Here is a 25570-nt window from a genome sequence, read left to right on the forward strand (position 1 = left end):
GCGGGGCCGGGGCTGAGGGAGGAGCGGGGCCGGGACCGAGGGAGGAGCGGGGCCGGGACCGAGGGAGGAGCGGGGCCGGGGCCGAGGGAGGAGCGGAGCCGGGGCTGAGGGAGGAGCGGAGCCGGGGCCGAGGGAGGAGCGGAGCTGAGGGAGGAGCGGGGCCGGCGCCGCTTCCGCCCCGCGCGGCGCTTCCGGGTCGGCGGTGCCCGGGGAGCGGCGGGGCCGGGCCGGCCATGGGCGGTGAGGGGCCGTGAGGGGCTGTGAGGGTGAGGGTCCGGGCTGGGGGCGGGTGAGCAGCGGGGACGGGCCCTCGGTGCCCAGAGCGGAGCGGCCGCCACGGGCCGAGCGGCCGGGCCGGGCCGGGCCTCCCGGGCGGGTGGCGGGGGCCGGGCTGAGGGGACCCGCCCGCTCCCCCCGGCGCTGTCACCGTTTGGGGCCGTTGGTTTGGGGCTTTAACGGGCTCTGCGCCGCGTGACCCGATTTTTTAACGTACTGTAACAGATATGATGTTAAAGGGCGTTCAGTTTCCTTTAAATGACTCGTGCGGTGGGATTTTTAGTGTGGAACCCATTTCTGCTTGATTTGCAGGTACTGTCAGGCCGTGAGGGCTTTAATGGAACTAGAAATGCAGTAAACCAGTGGATGAGGCGCAGGATTAAATCTCAGCATCATCTGGAAGCTTTAAACAGAGTGCCAGTGTATTAAAGGGTGGAGGTCGTGGGTTTCCAAGGGACCTGGATATTTCAGCACTGTAACCAGTAAAATGTTTGCCAAACTGAAGAAGAAGATCGCGGAGGAGGCAGCGGTTGCCCCCAGGCCGGGAGGGACTGCCCGGATCCCCAGGTCTGTCAGCAAGGAGTCCATCACGTCGGTGGGAGCAGACTCGGGAGACGACTTTGTGAGTTACACCTTGCTTTGAAATCGGATTTCTCTGGCAGCGTTTCTAATATGGCCCTGCAGACAACCGTTTTAGCTCTAGTGTGTGAGACTTACTGTGGTGTCTTTGTAAGTGCACCTCTTAATGCATAAGTCATTAGCTTGAATGAACTTAAACACTGAAGAGAAAATGTTTGTATGTGAACCATAGTAGTTGCCATGAGGCTTCTGTTCCTATGTAAACGTGAGTTATAAAGCTGTTTCAATACAGAACATTGATAAACAGACATAAAATATTGAATGAAGCTGTAGTTATGCATAAGATACCTATTTGTAAAATTAATTACTGAAACATAGAATCCCAGAAGGGTTTGGATTGGAAGGGACCTTAGAGACCATCCAGTTCCACCCTCTACTATGGGCAGGGACACCTTCCACTATCCCAGGTTGCTCCAAGCCCTGTCCAACCTGGCCTTGGACACTTTCAGGGATGGGGCAGCCACAGCTTCTCTTTCAGTAGGAAAACAAGCTAGATCTGGCCAGCTTTCATCTTGCCATGGATTCGGGTTTACCTCTTGGCTTCCTGGGACTGTTCCTACCTGAGACACTGTGTGTGTCTCTGCCAAAAACCTTGTGTGCGGTTTTGTTGCACTCAAAACTATTGTAGTTCCTCTCTTTCATTATAAAGCGTTGTTTAAACAAGTGGTGAAGTTCCAGGAGCATATGGGTTAAATGAAACCCTGGAATGCTCTGGCACCTCTGCCCTGGATGGCTGGCTGTCACATTTTTGAAAGCCTGGATTAAGGCAGTGTCACCCCAGTGCTGGAGCCAGCAGGACCCACTGCAGAGCCAGCAGCAGGACTCTGTTTGCTGTCTGCAAAGTCAAGAAGTTATTTACACAGTTGAGCTCCAACTCAGTTTTTCTGAAGCTCAGCTGAAATTCCAGTTCTGTTAAGCAGAAAGTGGGAGCTTCTAATGTTTAAATACAGTCTATAATGGAAATGCATTAGTCTTCTGTTTTGCTGAGTGTTTTTTTAGCACTTAACACATTCTCATGTAGAAATTCCCTTCAGCCACTGCCATTATTTGTTTTCTGTTTTTAAAGTCACAGGGTGGCGAAGTCTTGAGTGGTTTTCAGAAAACCTCCAAGAATTAGTTGTTTTATCAATATTCATTTAACTGCTCTTAATATTGATTTTTATGGAGCAAAAGACGCCCCAGGAATCATCAGTCGGTTATGCAGCGGGGTTTTTGTGGACAGGCTGCTGCATCAGGGCTGCAGTGAGCTTATCCCACCTGAAAACCATTGCTGCTTCTTTTCTCATTACCTTGATTTTCAGGAGTCTCACTCGACCCTTCCTGGTGCCTGTGCTGCAGAGCCTGGTTTCCATTGCACCGTCTCCTCAGTGCCAGTTTGAACACACAGTTCTCAGCCCCAGCTCCCTTCCCAAACTCTGTGCTGCAGGAGCAGCCAGCCTGGCACAGCCCACTGTTTAAGCCCTCGCTGTTTTTCTCCTTCAGCATTTTTTACACGTTCTGCTGTGCTAGTACAACTTTCCCCTTTATGTGAAAAACAAGTGTCATTCCTAGGTGGGAGAGTGGTTGTTATCCCAGAGTTAGTGTGTGGCATGATTGCTTTTGCTGAATAAGTTACATGACTGTTGCTTTTCTCCCAAGGCTTCTGATGGAAGCAGCTCCAGAGAGGATCTTTCATCCCAGTTGTTCAGAAGAAATGAACAAATAAGAAAACTGGAGGTGAAGCTGTCTGGTATGTGTCCTGATACATACAAAACCTTGTTACTGCAGAAAATATTTTCCTTTGAGTTTAAGTGGTTTAATTTATTAAAAATACATGGGTTTAGTGTTCTTTGAAAATTGATTTGTGGCAACCCTGTTGATTGACATCTAGGGAGCATCCAGTATTACTGATTTTGTATGAGGATGACTGGCTCTGCTGATTTCACAACACATTTATGTGATTCCTTGGAACAGCTGGGATAGCTTTCTGCCCCATGTTTCAAATAGTGTCTGTCCCCACTTTTATTTTTCATGTGTATGCAATGGTTTGTTTCTCAGGGTGTGAGCTTTTTGATGCTGACAGTAACACAGTGCCATCCTTAAAGAAGTGTGCTTGAAAATGAAGAAAAAGCAAAGAATTCAACATAAAACAGTCTTGAGCCTTTTTTCTTTCTAATTCCTTGTTCTGCAAAGCTGTAGTGAAGGCTTGGCACTGACACTGCATCCCTGTTGTAGGGAGGGAACCAGAGACCATGCTGAACTGTGTTACACTGCTGCTTCCCAAAGCTCATGGAAGGCCTGGGAAAATAGGGAAAGGTTACAATCAGCTCAGGATTATTTTAATTTGTTCTGGAGACTTACCAGGCTCCAGTTCAAGAAAATATAGGATTCAGAAATGATTTCATGCTGAATTTGAAAGGCCAAAGTGCTCACCTGCTTGCACAAGGTAAACTTAAAAGTGGTTGAGGCTTAGCAAGAGAGAGGAAGGCTCTGATGTCAAGAGTTTTGTGCAAGCAGCCCAAGCAGTGAGTGAATCCTCCTTTCCATTGCACAGAAGCTTCTCCAGGGTGTGTGTGTACTTTATTTAGGTGTTTATTCCCTGCCTCCCATGTCAGTTGTGCTGGGTGAGTGTGAGGGCAGCGAGGGCAGTGCAGTCAGGGCTCAGCCTCAAGGTGCTGTGGGACTGGAACAATGAGCACAGGGGTGCAATGTCCATGAATTGCCCCTTCCTTGCACCCTCCAATGCCAGAGACCTTTCCTGAACAGCAGTAAATAGGTCACTGTTCTGGAATGAAGTAAAAAGTGGGGGCAGTTGTTCATTCTCTGGTTCTGCCCTTGTCTGTGTGACTGACACCCCCGGGACAGGCCCCCCTGTCTGTGCCAACCCTGTGGACAGTACAGAACTGTTTGCTTGTGTTCATTGTTGTGGTCACCCAAGTTTTCCTCAGGAGGAATGATTTTCTGATTGAGAAAATCATTGTCATTTTGCCACTCATCCTTTTTTCTTTCTTTCCCCCTCCCTCCCAAAATGTCCTTTCCCAATGTCTGTCCATTCCTGGTCCGTGCTTCTCCTTCCTCACCCAAGATTATGCTGATCAGATCCGAAACTTGCAGAAGATAAAAGAGAAGCTTGAAAATGCATTAGAAAAGCATCAGGATTGTACGTACTTCTTTTCCTTTTTGTTTAGTTCTTTTTAAGTTGAAAATTGCTGTGGTTGGAAGGAAGGGGATTTGGTGCACAGGTGTGTTAATCATTTCCTTTCAGACTGTGCACCTCTGTACTCTGTAGAATTAGAACATGGGTTTTTACCTTATTTACAGTGCAAAAAGGAGCAGTAGTGTCTTGAACAAAGTTGTTATTGTACTCCTTTTGCCAAATTTGGGGCTAACGTTCAGGAGAGACCTTTTAGAAAGCCACAGCTTTGTTTTAATCCAGCAAGGAGCAGTATTCCTGTCTCCTGTTAGCTTTGGCTTCTGGCCAGTGTGCAAGCAGCGTGAAGTAATGAGTGGCACAGCGTTAGTGCTGGAGTCAAGATGGGGCTAATTACTTGCAGAACAAGCTCTTTAAAGTTATTTATAACTTACAGAAAACTGAGAAGCAGTTTTAAAAGATGAGTTTTTAATATAGCTGGTGGTTCTCTGTTGATAGCCTCCATGAGGAAGTTTCAGGAGCAGAATGAAGCTCACCAGGCCAGTCGAGCCAAGATGGCTGAAGGAATGGCTTTGGCCTTGGAACAAAAGGACAAGGTAACAGCTTGAGCATGACTTTTGGCTCTCATGACCCTGATGTTTTAAGCAGGTGTTGCCATTAATTAAAATAATTGTTCAGCATTGTGTGTGTGAGTGTGCCAGCACTGAGGGAAGGAGGGAGCACTGAGTTCCATGCCAGAGCTGCTCTGACTGTTCTGACTGGTTTTAACAAGAGCCCACAAAAATTCCTAATGAAAGGTTAAGCTTGTGCTTTGATAAGATTAGTTGCAATAGACCTGTTGTCACTTTTATTTTACTTGCTTAAAGCTTACCTATTCAAGTAGCAAAAATGATTCCTCAGCCTTCAGCTACAAAGCACTGGCTCTTACTGTTGTTTTGCTGTTTTTTGTTTAATCGTTACCACAGCTTAGTATCTGCCAACAATACGCATTTTTTTTAAACCATAATTAAATGTCCTTGAAAGTCTACAAATTGAATTTGATTTCTTTTTTCTTCTTTCTTTCTTGTTCAGGAGTGGATGGAAAAACTGGGTCAAGTTGAAAAGGTAATTAACCTCTGAGTTTTTTTGGGGGGGATTTAGTGTGTCTCTGTGTGTGTATTTGTAAACACCAGCCTGCACACTCCCACCTCTATTGGAACTCAACTCTGTTCAGCCCTTTTTATTATTTGATCTTTGTTCAGTGGAAGAAGCCAATCATTTGCTTTTGTTACGAGCCCCAATGCTTCAGGAGGTATTTCTGAAATTACTTTTCAGTGGGGAAGTAAAGAATGTTGTGATGGGAAAGTTGTCCTTCTGTAAGGTGGAACGGTAGTTTCCTTTGTTACAGAGGAGGCAGCTGGGATGCAGAAGGAGGTAGAGGTCTTCCAGTGGGTCATCTGTTTCATAAAATAACTGAAATTGCTTGGTAGGGATTTTTTTAATACAAGATTTCAGTCTTGTAGTCGTTCCAAATATTTAGCTTAGTCTGATTATGAAGACATTAAACATGCTACTATTTTTGTCCATTTTTGAGAGTTCAGTGTCAGTGATCAATGTTGGCGTTGTAATGAATTCAGATTTCTCTTTGTATGTTCTGAAGTTTGGTGGTTTGCACTGTGCCATGAATGTGGAGGGATTTCCAGTTCTACATGTAGCACCATCAGAGCCTTAAGGCTGCAAGACAGGATTCCTTTCCCAGAGAGTTTAACTAAACTCCTGTTGGCTTGACATGAGAACACAGATATTCTTGGATTCCTTTTGTTTTTGTTCATTTATCAGGAAAAAAAAATGCTCCAAATACAGTTACAAGAAGTGAGGGAGCAGAGTTTGAACCTTTTCCAAAAACGAGATGAGATCGATGAACTGGAGGGCTTTCAGCAGCAGGAAATTGCCAAAGTTAAACACATGGTAAGAATATTTCAAGCTTTCTTTTCTTTCCTAACATTTTTACTAGAATACCAAATTAGTGGTAGTTCTGCATGCACTTTTTTAGCCTTTATGCTTGTACTGCCTTGGTCAGTGTCAAAATTCTGACAGTGGGTACTGAATATGATATTACAGAGTTTATTATTTAATTCAGCTCATAACTTAGTAAAAAAGGCAAGTTTCAGTGAAAAGGTTTGTCAGTATTACTGGTCAGCATTACCTGTATTGCCAAAGATAACCTTGTAATATTCAGCTTTTGAAGAAGGAAGAGTCTCTGGGCAGAGCAGAGCAGGAGCTCGAGGCGTGTGCTCGGGAGCTGACCCACACCAAGGCAGAGCTGCAGGAGGCCAGGAGCGAGGCCTCGAGCCTGAGGAAGGATCTGCAGGAGCTGCAGCAGCAGTTCTTGGAGCTGGAGGCACAGAGGTAGGGAGCTGCTCTGTCAGAGGAGCTGCTCTGTCAGAGGAGCAGTGGCTGCCCAGTTCTTTTTGGAAGGGTTTCTATATGTAGTGAGTTGACTGAATCATTGCCTTTGCTGTGCCCATGGGGATGTAAATGCCAAGGCAATGACAGGAATACTTGTTTAGGGTTTTGTAAATTTCTTATGATTCCTTTTTTCATATAGATGTAATGCTTAATTGTCACTTTTTTTGGATAATGTATAATCAAGCAGTGGTTGATGGTGGCTGGTTTTAGGACAAAATTTTATTGTTGCTTAGTCCATTTTCATAAGCAGCAGAATTATCTGCTAAAGATTATTTTTCTGAAACAGTGTGTCACTTTTTTTTATTCTTTTTCTGTGAAGAGATGAACTAATGACTGCTGAGACAAATGCAGAAAATAAGATCACTGCTCTGGAGTTAAGAGAACAGGAGCTACAAACTGTCATTCAGCAGCTTTCTGTAGACTTGCAAAATGTAAGTTTGAGCTAAGTGAGATTTGATTCAAAGAGCTCCATTCTGCAGAAGCTAGATTAGATATCAGTATGTGGTGTTGGAAATTTAAGTTTCAAAATAAGTAATTTCTCACAATTTTTAGGCTCGAGTTGCTGGTTCTGGTTGTGAGAAGAGACTGGAAGTGTTACAGGCAGAGCATGAATCTCTGAAGGTGGAATATGAGCAGCACAAACAAAAGGTGAAGTGCTTTCAGATGCATCTGCTGCTGCTTGTGTAAAGGTGCACACTTGGGTAATGTACCCCTTTGTGTAGCTGGAAATTTGCCATCTAGAAGGTATTTTAGAGTCATATGGTCTTTTCAAATAGGACTTTCCTTTCTAATGGCACTTCTGAAAGTCAAAGCACAATGGATTAGCTGAAAACTTCATGACAGAAAAGGTTCTGTGACTTCTCGTTCTCACAGATGACTTTTGAATTTGCTGAGAGAAATAAATTTACTGAACAGCTGCAGGAAAAAGTGTCTTCCCTGGAAAAAAAGCTAGAAAGGAATCTCTCAGGAGATGAACATGTGCAGGAGCTGCTCAAAGAGGTAATTATACAGTTATAGACTGCTTAGAAGTGCAATCTTAGTGACATTTATTTTTTAAGGACATACATTACTTCTCACCCATGGAAAGAATAGCTGATGATGTCATGCAGGCACATTTGTCCCTTCAGTGTGTTTTGGCACTCTGTCAGTGCTGGGCAGAACGTGTGGGAGGCTACACTGAGCCTGTTTGTGTAGATCCTGCACAGATGTCTGTGTTGGCCTTTCTGCATTGTCCGTTTGGGCAATGCATCTGGCTGCTTAGAGGGAAAAGAGCAGCTCTTTAACATCCCCACAGGAGATGGGAGAATTTGTGAGTTTTTTTGGTTAATCCTGGCAAGAACAGTGAACGCTTTTCCTTGTTGTTTGGTAAGGCAGTGGGACAGGGAGGGGAACTGTTTGCATGTAGGTGTGCAAACAGAACCTTGTATATTGAAAACCTCAGCCTCAGAAGTGCTAAGAAACAGCTGAAACCAGAAACTTTGGTGTGGTTAGTGCCCTTTCTCTCATTGCTTCTCGATGTCTTTCTCAGGCAGGGATGTTCCTCCTCAGAACTGGCCTGGAGCAATGTTTCCCCAGCTGGGTCTTGGGGAGGCAAGGGAATGTTTGCTCTTCCTTGGTGAGGCCTACAGTCACATCACCTTGGTGTTGCTGTGATAAAAGAACTTGGCTTAGTAAACTAGGGCCAGTTTAAAGTCCATGTAGAGGTACTAAAACATTTTTGAAAGGAACTGCCATAACGAGGAAATATTTTTTGTAGTTTTGTTTGTGTATTTGCTGTGATGCAAGAGAAGTTAAGCTTCATAAAAGATTTTTTTTAATCCCTTAATCTTGGCCTGGGTTACAACATGATGACCAAGCTGTTGGTTAAGGCTTACATCTGAATTGTGGCAGGATGCCAGGGAATTTCCCATTCTTAATATAAATGATATTATCCACAGGGCAACAGGATCTATGGAGGCCCTATGCCATAGCATCAAACAAACTTGCTGGTTCCCAAGAGCAAAGCTGTATTGCACATCAAAATTCCTGCTCCATTCTAGTTTGACCTTATTAATGAAACAAAAAGAAAAATTTTAATTTAAAAAATATCCTCAAACCTAATCTCTTTGTCCATTCTTCCTCCTGTTCTTCACCTCAATGTAATCTTCAGAAAGCTGCTCTTGAGCAGAGACTGGATGAGACCAGGCAGCAGGTAGTGACAGACAGAACACATCACACCGAGGCTCTGAACCGATTGGAAACACAGGTGAGGAGTTTCTAGTTTCACTACAAATTCCGACTGTTTTCATCCTCTTTGTGCCCTGTCCCTCCCCTCGCGGTGCTGGTGCTCTCAGCCAACGTGAGCCTGCATGTCACATCTAGTCTTGAAAGGAAAGTGTAATTGCTCAGTGTCTCTGGTCACCTCCCCATCTTCAGCGCTGGAGAGGGGCCTAAAGGTGGTGGCAGTAGAGATTTTGTGCAGATCCTCCCTGTCCTAAGAAACAAATAGCTGAAGTGCAAGCAGTGCTGGGGGTAGTGCTGTGATGATGAGTTTTTAAAACCAGCATGTGTCAAGCAGGCAACCTCTCTGATCTCTGTGGTTTCGTGGGTTCAATGTTTACCTTCCCCTCCTGGGTCATCCTATATTATGCACATTTTTTTATAATAATATAGATGCCAATGGATAAGGAATTTAATGTATGGTGTTATTTTAGAATAAAGAACTGGAACAAAAACTACAGATTGCAACAGAAGCATTGAAAAAGAGCAAAGAAGCAGCTGCTGAGCAGGATCTGAAGATCCAGAAGCTGGTGAGTATCCTGCATGTTTCACTGACCAGGAGCAGATAATCTTCAGCATCTCCAGAGACTTTCACTTCCGTTTGTTTTGTTGCTCAAATGTTTTCTTGCTCTTTGTCTCCTGAACTCCTGTCAGTGAGTACATGACACTGCTGCCAAAGGAATAATATTCCTCAGTTGGAGTCTCATGGAATGGTGTCTGATCTTGTCAGAGCATCAAAATAACATTTTATTAATGCAGTGTTCTTTATTTCTCATAAGCAAACTGATCTAAAGCATGAAAGAAGTCAACTGCAGCAACAGATTTCAAGTGAGAAACATCAGTATGATCAGAAAGTTACTGGGCTGGAGTCTCAGATTGCTGCTCTTGAAAAAGCTTGGGAGTTGGATAAAACAGCGACTCAGCACAGGATTGTAAGTGCAGAAACTATCCAGGGGGCCACGGGAGTCTTCACAAAATGATTTCAACACTGCTTGTAGAACTTTCTTGTCATCTGAATGTTCTTATCCAGCACACCTGGCATTATAATAGATCTCGTACTTTGGGGAACTAAACATTTGATGTGTTTAATTGTTTAAACAAAGCATTAGAACAATTGTACTGAGTATTTAAGCAATCTTTATTTTACAGAGCCAGTTGGAAAAAGAAAATGGAAGTCTTAGCAGAAGCAGAGAAGAGTATGAGAGTTCTTTAAAACAACAAGAGTCTGAACTGGACAGGCTAAAGGTGAGGGCTGAACTGGGCAGTGACATCGGCTCGTACAGAGCGGAGGTTGGGGAACAGGGAACAGCACAGTGTTACATTCGGTGCTTGGAGGCCCATTACATTCAGGTTACAGGTACTTGGGGCTGCAAATCATCTTTGGTACTCCACAGAAACGTGTTTGAGAAGCATTACAAAGGGCTGACCCTTTTCTGAACCAGAATGCTTGGGTCTGCCTAAATCAGGCAGAAATAATACGATCCCGTATTGTCAGGCGTGAAGAGCTTGGAAATCCTGTTAGCAGTGATGAATACAGAATGGTTCAACATCAAATTCCACTCTAGTGTTCAAAGCAAAAAGTTAAACACTTAAATTGGTCTGGTATTTACATCTTACCCAATTTTGACTGTAATTTTAGAGTGTTGAAAGTTTTCTGTAGCTACTCTTGGATGCTCAATCGGAATAAAGATCAGTTGTAGCAAGGAGCTGCTTCTTTGTGATAGAGACTTCAAGCTGAAAGACCTTTTAAGCATTGGGTTTGTTTGGCTCTTACGTCGGTTCTGTATTGCTCTTGCACATGCAGATAGCAGCAGTCAGTAAAACAAAACTAACTCTCATTTGGAAATTTTGTCAGAACCCTCATAAATCTAGTCCTAATCAACTGGGGTTTAAAGATGAAAGACTTGACTTGATTTTAGTTGTTTCACATAACCTTTGTTACTTCTGGTTTGCAGAATGAGTTGAGCAGTAGAGAGACTGTCAGTGTGGAAATTGCCAAAGCATTGGAAGAAACACGGAAACAGAGAGAAGAATTACAGCAGGAGGTTGGTTAATACTGATGATCTGAAATGTGTTTGGGAGCTCCCCACCTTTCACAGAAAGAAACCTATTCATTCTGGTTTGTTCCCTTCAGTGCCTGTATCACATCTGGGTCCCTCTGGAGCACAGCAGGTGTAAAATTGTACACTTCCTCTTAGGGAGGAACTTGTATCCAGTAACCAAATGTCAATTCTAAGTAGTCTTGTTTTGCCCTTCCTGCATAAAAAATGGTGGATAACGTGAGCTTGTGTTTGCTTGAGGTAGGAACTGCCAGCTGAGCAAGTTGCAACAGAAGTTAGTCCCATCTTTTGGTTTCTTTATTCTTCTGGTACAGATGTAGGTCTGGGCTGGCAGGGGTAGAAGGGGTTTAAGGCCATCTCCAGTTTTGCTCGGTGGCTTTTGCAGCTGCCACCTGCTGTCTGTGATGGTGGCACAGGGTTCATCAGAAGCCAAGTGCGGTTTAACTCTTCCAGTATTAACTTCACTGCTTTTTGCGAGGTCAGCATTGTGGAGGTGATGCCTGCTGAGCCTCTGAGGTATGTTGAAATCTTTCAATGCCCTCCTCCTGTTTTAGATCTTTAATGACTTTGTTTCTTTGTCCACTTTGAAGGTTTCACATCTGAATGCTCTAATAAAGGAGAAGGACCAACTGATTGATGAAAAATGTGATCTGCTGCTGAAACAGAAGGAAGAACTAAACCAACTCACTCAAGGTTAGACCAAACAAGTCTCCTGTATCCCAGACAGCTCTGTCTAAGGACAGTCTCTAGTGCTGGCCTTGCCTGGTAGATTGTAATATTTCTGGATTTCTCTTCCATATTTAATCTGTTAGAACTTTCAAAATGGTTTATCCTTTGATAAAAATTGGACAGTCTCTCTTCTGTGTCCTTAAAAACAAAACCACTTTTTGAAATTAAATTCTTATGTTTACACACCATAAAATCATAAATCTTCTATACTTTTTGTTAGTTTTTGTTTTGCACAAAACATGAAAATTTATGCTTCTTTGCACCAGTTTAAAAATGGTGCTTGCTTGATAAAGAGCAGCTGCAAACTGATACTCCACAGTCATACTAAAAATTTAGTGCAGTCATGTCATTCAGTTCCTAATCCCACTGGTTTTGTATGTTGCCAGTATTTGGAAAGGGAATAGAACTGTGGCCTCTTGTTGCCCCGTTCCCCTGGGGAGCTGTGTGTCTGTGGCCATGTGTCCCCACAGCTCAGCCCCAAGTGATCCTGTGCAGTCACAGCACAAGTCACACAGACTGTTGATGGGGGTCTTTTAATTGATAATTATGTTATTATGTATTAAAGTCATGCATATGTACAAATGTATATGTATAAAGTTTGGCTGCTCCTTTGCAAAAACGTATGTGGCTTAAATTCCCCTGTTTTTCTGTCTTCATGACAGAGCAAGGAAGAAGGTCAGGGTTTATTTTCTCTGTAATTTGCTTTGTTTAAGAAAATGGATTAGAAACTCCCATTGGATGTGGAACACTAAGCAGGTCTCTCTGTTCTCAGATCACGAAGCTGCCTTGCTGCAGGTGAACCAGTTGCAGTCTGACATAGAAACAAGTCAGAACCAAGCAGTGGAGAAAGAGGAAACGGCAAGAAAGGAAATTGAGGAGCTGAAGTTGCAGGTACAGGAGTGCCTGTTGGCCAGAGAACATGAGAAAGATGTGAGTGCAGTTGCAAATCCGTTCTGTCAGACTTCCAGGGAAACAGGCAGGTGTGCAAGAGCCCCCCTGTTCTGTCCTGCCTGGTGACACATTCTGGGAGCTGTTTGCTCAGGACCTGCAACACCAGCAGTGCAGAACATCGTTGTTTGTTGTTCCCTATCTTCCTAAAGAAGGTTGTCCTGTCAGATCTGTGGCTGACTTATGAAAGACAACTCCTTACTTTATTTGACTCCTGAAACATCTTGAGAAAACCATTATGAGACCAATGAGACAGAGACACAGAAGTAATAAGTTGTAGCCAACTAGATTGCCGCTAATGCTTTCTGGGTTAAAAAGCATCCACCAGCACCCCTCAAAAACAACAACCAAAAAGAAGTCTGGCTTTCTCCCTAGGCAGTGTTCGTGGGCTGATTATGAACTGTTTATTTTTACAGGTTTTAGAACTGGAGGAGTCAACGAGGGCCTTGAACAATGAGCATTTCCCTTCTCCAGAAAATTGTGTGGTGGAACAGAATGGAGAGGTGGCAGCTGCAGATGTCATTCAACTTCAGAAGGATAACAGAGAGCTGGAACAGCAAGTTGCTGAGAAAAACAAGGTGAACTGAAACAGCAGAAACAGCTGGTAGTCTTTCCCCTTTTAATTAGGAAGCCCAGTAATTGGTGCTGTCCATGCTGCAGTGTTAAAAAGACAGGCATGTCCAATTTGAATCCAGTGTGCTATGAGTAAATGTTTTTCCTCTGATTTGTACAAGGATCTACCAACCATGGATAAAAACTGTGGTGAGAGCTGTATGAATCCTTACCTTGAAGGAAAGATGCACCAAAAGATACTACCCACAGCTTTCCTGCAGAGCCTTTTTGTGTGAATTCAGTTCATTCTGCAGTGCTGTCCCATGAAAGCCCCAGTGTTGTGTCACGTGCCTGCTGCTGTGTGCCACTGGCAAGGCATTCAGGTTGCTTCTTCGGAGCTGTCAGCATTGGCTAATGATTGTTTCATTCATTACTCATTTGTTGTGGGTTTTTCCAGATATCTGGGGGTCCTGACAATGAATACTGTGTTAAACTGTCCTTTGCTGTGCTTACAGATGATAAAGCAGCTGCAGCAAAGAATGACAGAACTCAAGAAAACCCTTCAGAAAGAGCTGGTAAGGGTTGTGTTTTTTCAGTCTCATCAGCTGGCACTTGCTGATAGGTCCTTGTACTGTCGTTGCAAAAGCTTGACCGCTAACTCCCCTTTAATTCCTCGTGCAGGTTTTCCTCTCCAAGAAAAAAAAAAATCTATTTGAAAAAACAGAGGTTTTAAAATTGTTATTTTTGTTCTGAGCTTGAAAATTGTTTTGAAGAAAGCCCAGGTTTGAAAGGCTCAGAGTATGTCAGTGACAGGAGAAAATTACCAGGGGATGGTTTCTAGCACGGAGCCAGTTTCGTGGTGGTTTGGGTGATGTACACATAACACAGCAAACAGCTCCTGCCCTGGAGTGCAGGGAGAGCTGGAGACACTTCTCTGCTGTGACCCCATGAAGGATGAGAAGCTGCTGATGCCCAGGTTGTACCCAGCTCTGAATACAACCCTCTGTTAGATATCCTGAACCCAGATCCTCTCTCAGTGCCAAGCAGACAGTCTACAGTATATTTCTCTTTTTCTGGTTTTCTTTTTTTGTTTGTAGAAAATCAGGCCTGACAGTGAGGTACCTGAGCTACGTGAGAAAGCAAATTCTGAAGTGCCTAATGCTTCTGTGACTGTCACCAACAACTCGGATTTGAACGACTCGAGGGAGATAAACTTTGAATACCTTAAACATGTTGTACTAAAATTCATGTCCTGCCGGGAGTCTGAGGTAAGGGTGTCACTTACCTTCTCTTTCTATGCCTGTCTTTCTCTAGAAATTGCTGCGAAGGACACTTTATGCCAATTCCATAATTTTACACTTAAAAAGTGTACAATGAGGGCCAATGAAATGAAATGGCTAACAGCAATGTGTTTGGAAGTACAGATTATTATCAACTACTTGAAAGGGAAATGTAAATTTTTTAGAGGTAGTTACACCTGGATGTTAAAGATCTGCATCTACAAGAGATTCCTTCTGCATTGCTCTGAAAAGCATATGGATTATGTAATTAAAATGACTGTACATTGAAGAAGGAAAAAAAAAAAAACAGAAAAAAGGACATATACCACTTGCTGTTGGTCTGTAAGAAGTAATTCCTTGTGCATTTGGAGCTCCCTCCCATTTTACACAGTGTGTCAAAAGAGCCAACAGCAGTTAATTGCAAGTCAGTGGGTAAGGTCAGAAAATAATCCCACAGCTTCATGATATCCCGAGTGCTTGACTGCAACTTACTGCTCTGTGTGCCCCATTTACAGTAGTACCAATATGGAGTGAATGTACCTCAGTGTGTATTTGAAATGATAGGATTCTCTCCTGCCTACATTCTGGTTTGATCAACTTTTCAAAGCTTAAAAAACCAGGAGCCACAGGAGCCAGGCTGCTTCTCTGTTCTGACTAACTAGGCTCCCCACTTGTCTTCTTTCTCCAAAACATGCAAACAATTGTTAAAGAACAGAAAGCCAGAAAACACAGACAGAAGAAGTAAGATACAGGCCATCCCAGTCCATTGGAACTGGGGGTAATGGGAGGCTGCTGGTCTGCTGAAGTCTGTGACAGACCTACAGAAATCTGTGCTGCACCACAGTCCAGAGTGCAGAGCCCGAGAGCATCATAAGCAACACACCCCTGTGGTTTCTTTCAGGCATTCCATCTCATTAAAGCTGTGTCTGTGTTACTGAATTTTTCACAAGAGGAAGAAAACATGCTCAAAGAAACTTTGGAGTACAAGGTAAGAGTTCTGTGCCATGTGTAGTCTCTAATGGGACTCCCAGCAGATGGAATGAAAATTCCTAGATGCTGGGAGATCAGAAAAAGTGTCTTTTCCAAATGTTAGCTACAATAATAAATGTGATTTATTATTAAAATGTTAGCTGATCACATGCCTGTGTGTCAGAAATTGTCATTTCAGTAAGGGAGATAGCAGCTTTCTGATGCTCAGAGGAGTTCCAGCAGAGTTTTGCCCAGTGGATTTGGTCTGTGGAGGGAAGCTGGAAGCTCCTTGCAGGAGCACAGTCAGTGTTTTAACATCAGGGAGCCGAATTCTGGGTTTGTCCTTTTGACATTGGGTTCAGACACCAAGATCTGTGTCTCCTTTCCATGGCATAAGATGAGATCTGCATTGTCCCTGGCTGTTGGTGGTTAGGGAATGAATGTTCAGTAGTGAGAGCTGCCTCATCTCCCTCCATGTCCCACATCATCCCTGCCCACTCAGGGAGCTGGGATGTTCAGTCTGCAGCTGAGATTTCTTCACCTTCTTGGTCAGGGAACACTTTAATACTGCATTGACTAAAGGCACTGTGTTTAAATGCTTGTAGAGTTCTAATATGAAATTATTTTAAAGGCATATATGTAAATGTAATCTTCAGTCATCTTCACCTGTGGGAAGACTTGGTCTAGAGTCTGCAGCATTCTGATTTATAAATAGTTCTTTCCATCAAATGATGGGGACATGGCTGTGTATTGTATTGTTTCACATGTGTGAAGTGTGAGCCCAGTGTGGTGTGTGTTGTGCTTTTGTGTCCTAGATGTCCTGGTTTGGGTCAAAGCCATCTCCTAAAGGCAGCATCCGGCCGTCTATCTCGAGCCCAAGGACTCTGTGGCCTTAAGGGAACCTGAAGGTGGGGTCAGCATGCAGGCACTTCTTTCTGTGAAAAGAACGCTGAACACACTGCTCCAGGTGTGTCTTAATCACTGTCATTGCAGTATTTTGTACGAGAACTTCTGGCTCTGTTTACAAAACTAATACTGTGCAAGGAGAAATTTTCACTACAGACTGCCACACCTCTGGACTGCATTCAGGGACCGTCTCGGTGTCTGTGATGGGAGCCAGCTCCTTGTGCTCACCAGTCCTGTGTTCTTGGCTCCAAAGGGTAATGACAGCCTCACTGACCACGGTGCTGGTGGGATGGTGATTCCAGCTGCTGTTCCAGGGTGCTGGAGTGGAGTGACTCCAGGCACAGAAAAGCTGCTTGTGTGGCTGTGGGAAGCCAGCAAGGAAAAAAACGAGTTGGCAGAACTGTGTTGAGTGTGTGATGGTTTGCAAAGCCTTTCACGGGACAGGAGCAGGAGCTTTAACCAAAAAAGAACTCTGCCTTGCCTTCTTATACTGACATAACTAATGGTTGGCATTTTTTCATATCACTGTGTAATTTAAGGTGCACATATCCTGGCCTGCAGCCCTCAAGGCTGCATGTTGATGATGATTATTTAATTTGAGAGCACAACTTTAGAGTTGTCTGATTTTACTTTTCTTAAAGAAAAATAATATTTAAAATGGTCTTAATTCTAGTACCTAATCCTCAGTCGCCTTTAAAACTAATCCATTAGCCTGTTCCATGGGTTGTTAGCAGTGGGAAGAAGGGGTAGGAAGCTATTTTAAATTTTTAAAGCTAAAGTCTAGGTATTGTAAATCCACATTGAAAAATAGCTTTTATTAAAAAAAAAAATCTAGTGACAAAGGGTGAAGAATATTGGTACTAAACACTTTATTTTTTTTTTTCTTCCAAGTCTCCTAGCAACAAATCTTCATAACCAGGATCTGCCTCTTTGGTTGTGTTTTCTGTACTTCAAATACTGATGCTTAGAAACTGTTATCAACATGTTAACTGTGTCCTGACTACATGGTAAAAGAAATGCTGCTCACGAGGGTTTTGAGTGCAAAATTCAACTCTTAGTGAACAAATCTTGGTTCCAGCAGCTTGTTTTCCTAGTAAAACCATAGGGAAAGGGGACCAAGGTGGCACATGCCTCACTGTGGAAGCAACATTTTGCCCATAAACACTATTGCAAAATCTGGATCCAAATGGGAAGCAGCAGTAAGTCTGACTTCTTAAAAATGAGACCTATTTCCAAAAAACTACACGAGTTTGGAATTCAGTGAGCAGGCTGCAATTCTGGGAATTCTCTTAGAAGGAGGTTCATATTACTAACAATACTTCTATTAAATATATTCAGGATACTTCAACCTGTTCTCCAGTGGAGATGCAGTCACTGTTGAGGTGTTTAACTTTGCTGGCAGGGCTCTGCCTGACCGTGGAGGCTGTGGAGATGCAGAGTTGGAGGTGCAGCAGGTGAGCTGATCCTGCCTCTGTGCACACCTGTGCTGTGCCCGAGGGGAAACCTTCAGGGGAGGTCAGTCAGCAGAGAGGTGAATGTGCTGTGTCCAGATGATCCAGAGCCCAGCTGGCCTCCCAGGCAGCCACGTCCCTGGAGCTGTTACCAGGTACTCCCAGGAGCTGTTACCTGGGTACAGGTGACACTCCTCAGCTTAGATTTATCTGAAGTTAAGAAAACCAACAGGATCTTTTGGTACACTAAAGCTTGTCCCAACAGTCTTTAGTAACTGGATCCATGGCACTTCCAGATAGGATAGAACAGTTCATGGAATGTTTCAGCTCTGCTCTACTGTGAAAATAGACAATCAAAAAGTAGATTTATCTCAAGTCTTTCTACTGAGACACAGCAGGGTGGAGTAACCCTGTTTGTTTTGAGAAGATTTTATTCTCTGAGGTCTTTTTCTTTCAAATGTCCCTTTGCCCTGCCCTGTTTCTGTGGGACCAGGGGTCAGGACTCCCTGGCTCAGGTTGATGCCTGCTGAATGACTAATGGGTTTATGTTGATCTTGGCTTGAAAGGTTACTGAACAAGAAGGAATGCGGGACAGGCAGCCTGGAATAGAGTGACAAAATCCTAGGTTATATATTCACTAACAACTTCAATTTCAGATCCCAAAGCTCATACAGGATCAACTTACCATAAACTAGTTCTTAAGTGTTGAATTTTCATTAGATATCAGAGCAAGACTGGTGTGTATACTTGTATTAAAAAGCTAATGCACTTTCCCTTGTCTCAGAACAGTGGTTATACATAATCCTTTCTATGGCCATTGGATTTCTTTCCTTCTATGCTGTAAATATGGATTATATGATGAGACACTATGAAATTTGTGGTGCAATACATTTTGGATCAAAACCCTAATCTTGACTTCTTTCTCTTTATAGTTCTGGTTATCTCCCCTGGGATGCTATAGACAATTAAAATAGAATTTTAAAGCATGACCCTTTCCAGGGTAAGGATGGGTGTCCCAGCTGTGCCACCAGGGCCTGTCTCCCAGGGAGCTGTGCCAGCAAGGAGGTGGGAGTGCTGCTGCCTCCAAAATCCCCTCTCACCAGGAACAGCTGCTGCTGCACTTTGAGCAGCTGATGGAAACAGGACTGGGTGGGGCACGGCCTCCCCAGCAGCTGCTCCCTGGTGCCAAAGGGCAGGAGCCACATCCCCCTGGGCAGGGCTCCTGCCCAGGGAGCTGCCGCTGCCCCGGCACAGCCACGGCTTGAGGAGTCGTGTCCTTCTGTCTGGGCAAAGCATCAGACCTCTGATGCAAAGGACACACTAAAACATAATTACAAGTTCTGGAGTATCTTCTTGACTTTCTAGCACAGACAAAAATATAGAAGTCTAACCCAGGGTGATGATGTGTTCTATTCACTGCATCTCAGAAGTCCTGATTGGAACAGCTACGTGTGGTCTCACTCCCTACATCCTGGATTTGAGAACAAATTCTGTAAAGGAGCTGGAGTTAGGAGCAGTCATGCAAAGGTGGACACTTAGCTTGGACTTGGTTATTGCTGGCCTGCTTTGGAATAAGTGTCAGACATATGGTTTAGCTAAAAATAAATTAACTCATGTGATCCAAGAACTTTATTGATGCAGCAGGCACTTCACTTTACATTAAACCAACCCAGAGTCCAACCAAGGCCTTCTCTCCCATGTACAAACCCACCATTCCAACACCCCCTTCTCCCACCACCAGCTGCAGGATCTGGCTGGCCTGGACACAGCTACCTCAGAACTAAGCAGGACAGGGGATCGTGTATCACCACACCTGGATAAAGCAGCATCTGAAACACCTGTTCACTTACAGTAATAGGAGGCAGGACTGTGCCTTCTCTCTGCCTGTTAAAGAAGGGAGCAGGAGAATGTCGTGGCTCCTGGATGTGATAGTCGGAATATGCAGGAATACCTTTACTCTTCCCCCACCTTTAAGGTTAAAAGCATTCCAAGAGGAGGTTACTGTAGGATTTCAGTAGATTGTAATCTCTATAGATGGACCAGTGTTGTTTCAGCTCATTCCTTCTGAGTCCAAACCTGACCGTCGTCTCTGTCCAAGTTAACAGTCTTTAAACAGTCTTTCTTGCTGTAAGAACTCTTACTATGGAGCCCAGTCCTCCTACTGCCAGTGCCTGTGGGAAAGGAGAGAGGTTAGAGAGTCACTGCAACCCACACAGAACAAACATCCGAGTGTTTAGCCACAGAAAATGTCATCCTCCAAAATCTAACCATCTTTTGGATCTCAAGGACACCAGTGCTGCACATCACTGATGAAGCAGAATGTCTCACCCGCCGTGTCCCTGAGCGGGAGAGGAGGAGGAAGGGCTCGTTTCAGTTTAATTTGTGTCCCTCTGTGTAAATGACATTTCCTTCTGAAGTCTAGAAGATGGATTATGAAAAAATAAATATTAAAGCTGACTGCTGAAAATGGGGTGTTTACTTTGCAGCTACAATTCCAACAGAGCCCAGGGGTATCACAGTGTATGGAACCAGAGCAGGGATGAGCAGTATGAGACAGGAGAACAGGTGACTGGATGAATGCAAAGCACTCCCTCAGAGCAGAACCTGCAGGTGCTGCAGGCACGTAAATGTTCTGAGCTGCCAGACCTGCCACAGCCCTTTTCCAGAGGACAGACTGGTACTACCACCGAGCTGACTCCGCTCTGAGCAAGCCACACATCCTACTAGTAGCACCACACTAGAGAACACAAGGCTGTAAACCCTGCCCAGCCTACTCAGCCCTGCCTTGCTCCTTTCACAACAGAGGATGGATGAGCTGCCTTACGTGTGCCCACACGCTCTGAGCACCGTCACTGCTCCCGTCAGGGCGTGTTGTGTCACCTCCCACGCCGGGAGCACCCACCCACAGTTACCTGAAAATACCCCGGTGGAAACAACAGGGAAAAAAGAAAAAAACAAAAAGCAAGCAGAAACATGTTCTCTGCTGTCCTGAGAAATCTCCTCCCTTGTCAAGGCTCTGCAAAGCTGGTGGCAGCTGCCAATAGCTGGAGTCACACTACACCAGCTCTGCCTTTACCACCACGGGAAAAAGTCCTGCACCTTGTGAAATGACACCGTGTTTGCAGCAGCTGCCCTGCCCAGGGAGGGCATTCCCAGGGATCAGTTTTCCTGGGAGGAGCACTGACAGCCTGGGCTGCAGCTAAAACCCCTGCAGTGAGGAAGAGTTCACTTGGATTCCTGCCCAGGGGCAGTGGCACCCAGCAGCTGCTCCTGGGATGTGCCTCAACCTGGAATGTGCCCCATCCCACCACAGAGAGGGAAGAAGGTCCCACAGTCAGCTGCTGAACACATCCCACGTTCCCCATCTCACATTCCAAAGAAACAGAAGAGGCCCACTCTGGACCCCAATGGAATCTTTTTGGAGACCTCAAAGGCCTCTCCTGGGCAAACTAAACGGTTTTGCTAAATCCTGTGACTCAGACAATGAAAACTATCAGATCTGAGGCAGGCTGGGCCCCCCTGGGCCGAACACTCACTGCAGAGGCAGCTGCTGCAGCTGCTCCATCCATCCAGACACTTCCCCACTCCCTCCCTTCTCCTCTGGAGCCGCTGCAGGCTCCTCCAGCACACACTGCCCTGTGCCCGTGGCCAAGGGCAGGGTTTGAAATACAGGCAAAGGCTTTGTGAGTCCAGGCTCAGAGACTAAAGATAAAAGGAAACACTGTGCTCCTCAGGGATGAGGCCCTGCCTGCACCTGATTCTCTTGCAGGGGCCCTCCCAAAACCACTGACCAGGGGCCTGTGAGTGTGACTGAGCCAAGAGTGCCCTGAACGTACCTTTTCGTGCCACTGAAGTAATATTGCACTGCTGTTTTCTGTTGGCTTTTCAAATCCTTTATAAATGTACTTCATTAACAAGTCAACACCATTTCTGTCTAAGGAATTCACCGCTTGTTCTATTTCACTGCTTTTAAAAGATGTGAGGACTTTAAGCATTGTTCCCTGGGCCTGCTCCTGAGAAGACAAGAAAAGGAAAGGAATGTGAGAACCACAAGAGCTGGGAGCAATTCCAAGACTCGTGTTTGAGAAGAGGTAGCCACGTTCCAGGCTGGGCTATTTCTGTAGGTGATCAGTTGAGCAGTCCTGGGGTTAAAGGACGAGGAAGGGGAGAACGCCCGGGCGTCACCCGTGTGAAGACACAGCACCGCGGGAGCTGATCAGCCCTCCGGGGTGACACCGTCACCTCCCAGCTCCCGACCCCCCGGCCCCGTTACCTTCATCGCCTGGTTCCTGGTGTTGCCGGGGGAGCTGCGGATGGCGGTGTGGAAGGCTCGGAGCGCCTCCCCTGTGCGGGGGGTCAAGGACTCAAACCCTCGGTACCGGGGCAGAGCCGCGACACGGCCGCGGGGGTCGCTCGGGGGGCCGGGCCGGGCCCGGGCGCGCTCCCGCCCCGCACGGGCGCTCGTGGCCGGTCCCCGCCTCCGCCCCCCGGGGCTCCCCGAGACCCCCCGGCCCCCCGTCCCAAAGGATATTGCCTGAGCAGCGCCTCCACCTCGGGGCTCGCATCGGGCTCGGCCGCCGCCGCCTCCTCGGGCTCCTCCACGAAGCGGTTCTCGTCGTACTGGTCGATGTCGAGGCGGCGGAAGCGGGAGGAGAGGGTGCTCCGCGCCATCCCCGCCCGGGACGGGCACCGGGGCCGGACGGGATCGGGGAACAGGAACAGGAACAGCATCATCGCAGCCCCGGCGGAAGCGGAACCCGCGCGCTCCGCCCCGGCGGGCAGGGACGGGGGAGCGGGGCGGGGGCGGCACCGACGCGCGGCTTTATTAATGACACAAAAGAGCCTGGAAAAAATCCGAACGATGACTTTAATGTACAAATCCCGTCGCTGCAGCAGGTTCGCGGGTTTAACCGGAATCCCGAGGAAAACGGAACAGACCGGGAACGGGGAACAGCCCTTCGACCGCTTTATTGGGATCCACGTAACACTCGGACAAGGCCCCGGCACGGGCAGCCCCGGCCCTGCCGCACGCCGGGCACGGACTTTGCTGCTGAAATTTCTTAGAACTTACCAAAACAAAAAGCTGAACAAGAGACGGGCCCGAGCAGCTCCTGGAGCGCGGGGTTAAAGGAATCAGTTCATCTAACCCAGGACTACATGCAGTAGTACAAATTTCAAGGACATATTACAAATACTCTGAAATTAATCTAGGGGAGGGGGAAAAAAAACTTGCTACAGACACCATAATACACAATAAATTTAGATAATTTAAAAATAAAAAAGGCAAGAGGCAGCATTTCAGCAGCAAAGTGCTCAATAAAAAGTATATTGTAAAGGGGCAGGACAGGGAGAAGAGAGAGCAGGCGGGCAAGGGCTCAGAGGAAGTAGGGCGTGGTTGTCCGGGGAGGAATGACACGCTCTGAATCTGGAACTGCACGGAATAACTTTGGTTCTCTTGTATTTACATCTTTGAAGACCATGATGGAGGCGATGTTCCCGCAGCGGTAGCAGTAGTTGGGTGCTGACCATACCGTGACCAGCTTCTCATCAAACATGAACTTGTAGCCTTCGTGGACGAGCTGGTGCGCTCTGCAGATCAGCTTCAGGTTGTTGATGTGGACAAACTGCAAGGGAAGGGGGGAGGTCAGTGTGCCCTGAGCCGCCCTGCCCATGCAGGGTCCTGCTCCAGCCCTGGCACAGCAGAGAACAGCACAGCACTTGGAGACGTGAGCAGTGAGGAAACCTGGGCTGTGAGGAACACCACGCAGTCCGGGCAGCAGCCACAACACTGGGGCTGTGCCGTCCCCAGGCTCGATCCTTCCTGAACGCGCTGTGCCAGGGCAGAGCCTGGCAAGGCCAGCGTGACAGAGCCCTGAGGAGTCTACTCACTGCTCTCCAAAGAAACAAAATTAACTCAAGAATTGTTACGAAAAATGGTATTTTTCTGTTAAATCCTTCGGAAAGCATTCCACACAAAGCCCAGGGGCACACCACTGAGTCTCACCACATTACACTTTTCAAAAGCAAAGTCAGTGTTAGCACACCTGACAGTTGTATTTGTGCTTTTAGGTTCAAATGGCTCATTTTTTCCAGCTCGTGCAGGCAAAGCTTCCCCACCAGCAGGACCTGCTGTCAGAGGTGTGACAGGGGAGCTCATGGCCTGCCAGTGCCTTGGTCCACTCCAACCCCCCTGGCTCTGCAGGCACCTCCCCAGCACAGTTACCTCGTTGGTGACCTTGGCCCCGAAGAGCCACCCTGCCCCGCGGGGGCTGATGGCCCACGTGTCCACGTCCTCGGGGTCCGACCACACCAGGTCACAGAAGGCGCCTTTGTGGGGGATCTCCTGGTTCCGCTCGATGGTCCGGATCTGATCCAGGGTCTTGATGTCTGGGGAGAGGCCCCCGTGCACACACAGGATCTGCTCGTCTATCAACTGCAGGGAAACCACCCGTGTACAGGCACTCAGCACTCGCCCAGCCCAGCCCTGGACAGGCCCCAGCCCCACAGCTCCCCCCAGACTCTCTGCTCCCCATTCCCAGGTGGTGTCTGCACTTACAGCTGCGATGGTGAGCATGTCAAACACTTTAGTGCAGTATCTCCAGGCATTGGCGTTCCCGTATTTGGTTTGGCACTCGTCTGTGGGAGAGAACGTGGGATTTCATGGATCAGAGAGGCAGAGCAAACACTGAGAGCACAACTTGTGAACTCAGTGTGTCACAGGAGCCCCACACTGGGTCCTGCTGCCAGACAGGACCAGCGCCAGGAGGGGCTGAGATCTGCCTCTGACTCAGTCTCTGTCTCTAAAATGGAATGTGGCACCAAAAACTGAACAGCAACCCCGCATGCCAGAGGGCAGAGCAACGAGATGTGCCTTAAACACATTCCAAACACAGCCACAGCCACATGAACGAATGAGAACACCCGATTTCACTGAGCCCCGTCCCCCCAGCAGAGCCCTGGGCACTCACAGGGCTGTCAGGGCAGAGGTGCCCCAGGCATGGGGCACTCACCATAGAACCCGTACACCTGGGTGATCTGCCTGCTCTCGTGGTTGCCCCTCAGCAGCGTGATGCGGTCGGGCCACTTGGCCTTGAGAGCCAGCAGGTACGTGAAGGTCTCCAGGCTGTAATAGCCCCGATCTACAAAGTCCCCCTGGGGGCAGAGACACCGTACATGGAGCAGCAGTCCCATAGCAGAGCACACAGGGACACAGCCCCCCGAGCGCTGCAGGGAGCCAGGATGTGCTGGGTGCCTGGGACCGGCTCTGTGGGCACCGGCAGTGCCGGGTGTGACCCCGGCCCCGGCACGGCGGGAGCTGCGCCGGTCCCGCTGCTCCGGCGGCACAATCCCCGGGTGGGGTCCGGGACCCCGCCGAGCCCCGCGGGGAGGGCCGGCCCGCCGCACGTACCATGAAGATGTAGTTGGTGTCGGGGACCTGCCCACCGGTCCGGAACAGCTCGCACAGGTCATAGAACTGCGGGGGGAGACACGCGTGAGGGGGCACCGCACCGGCCCGGCGCTGCACCGGGGGCGGCCCGGCCCGGCGTTACCTGCCCATGGATGTCCCCGCAGACGGTGACGGGCGTGGAGACGGGCTGGACGTTGGACTCCTCCAGCAGCAGGTCACACACATAGTCACAGAGGCGCTGCAGGAGCGAGCGGGGCAGGGTCGGGGTCAGCGCCGGTACCGCCGGCCCCGCCCGCCCTGTCCCGCCCGGGCCGGCCTAGGCCGGCCCGGCCCCTTGGCCGCGGGCGCACCTTGAGGTCGTTCTCGGGCAGGTACTTGCAGAGCCGCGCGATCTCCACGTACTTGTCCAGGTCCAGCGGCGCCATCTTGGCTCGGGGCTCGGGCCGGAAGCGGGGCCGCCACTTCCGGCCAGCGGCGCGCGCCGCCGGCGCAAGCGGAAGCGCGGGAGCACTTCC

At 47.2% G+C, this 25570-nt stretch overlaps 3 protein-coding genes across 8 annotated transcripts; 1 reads left to right on the top strand and 2 right to left on the bottom strand.

Moving 5' to 3' along the window:
- The first annotated feature begins 182 nt into the window (after window positions 1-182).
- GOLGA1 (golgin A1) lies at window positions 183-18556 on the top strand. 6 transcript variants are annotated; one of them, XM_017810105.1, is made up of 24 exons: window positions 495-588; window positions 782-898; window positions 2554-2644; window positions 3980-4054; window positions 4544-4641; window positions 5117-5149; window positions 5864-5992; window positions 6264-6433; window positions 6813-6924; window positions 7046-7141; window positions 7367-7492; window positions 8643-8738; window positions 9187-9282; window positions 9532-9684; window positions 9902-9997; window positions 10708-10797; window positions 11403-11505; window positions 12314-12471; window positions 12906-13067; window positions 13557-13616; window positions 14139-14309; window positions 15223-15309; window positions 16106-16198; window positions 16284-18556. In XM_017810105.1, exons 1-23 carry the CDS (start codon window positions 535-537, stop codon window positions 16184-16186), a joined length of 2454 nt encoding a protein of 817 aa, XP_017665594.1. In that variant the 5' UTR covers window positions 495-534; the 3' UTR covers window positions 16187-16198; window positions 16284-18556. The 6 variants fall into 6 exon arrangements, with proteins under 6 accessions (XP_017665596.1, XP_017665597.1, XP_017665594.1 ...); XM_017810107.1 differs by lacking the exon at window positions 495-588 and adding an exon at window positions 183-240 and having other exon boundaries at window positions 589-898; window positions 16106-18556; XM_017810108.1 differs by lacking the exon at window positions 495-588 and adding an exon at window positions 248-266 and having other exon boundaries at window positions 589-898; window positions 16106-18556.
- Window positions 18557-19261: 705 nt separating this feature from the next.
- On the bottom strand, window positions 19262-22374 carry ARPC5L (actin related protein 2/3 complex subunit 5 like). Its single transcript, XM_017810117.1, has 4 exons — window positions 22179-22374; window positions 21921-21993; window positions 21484-21660; window positions 19262-19818 (listed from the first exon to the last, which is right to left on the bottom strand). The coding sequence occupies exons 1-4, from the start codon at window positions 22316-22318 to the stop codon at window positions 19756-19758; spliced, it is 453 nt and encodes a 150-aa protein (XP_017665606.1). The 5' UTR covers window positions 22319-22374; the 3' UTR covers window positions 19262-19755.
- A 121-nt stretch (window positions 22375-22495) lies between these two features.
- On the bottom strand, window positions 22496-25531 carry PPP6C (protein phosphatase 6 catalytic subunit). Its single transcript, XM_017810056.1, has 7 exons — window positions 25406-25531; window positions 25198-25293; window positions 25056-25121; window positions 24658-24799; window positions 24204-24283; window positions 23871-24080; window positions 22496-23271 (listed from the first exon to the last, which is right to left on the bottom strand). The coding sequence occupies exons 1-7, from the start codon at window positions 25478-25480 to the stop codon at window positions 23023-23025; spliced, it is 918 nt and encodes a 305-aa protein (XP_017665545.1). The 5' UTR covers window positions 25481-25531; the 3' UTR covers window positions 22496-23022.
- Window positions 25532-25570: the final 39 nt, after the last annotated feature.

Source organism: Lepidothrix coronata, unplaced genomic scaffold, assembly GCF_001604755.1.
Source record: "Lepidothrix coronata isolate B3197 unplaced genomic scaffold, Lepidothrix_coronata-1.0 Scaffold28, whole genome shotgun sequence".
Lineage (NCBI taxonomy): Eukaryota > Metazoa > Chordata > Aves > Passeriformes > Pipridae > Lepidothrix > Lepidothrix coronata.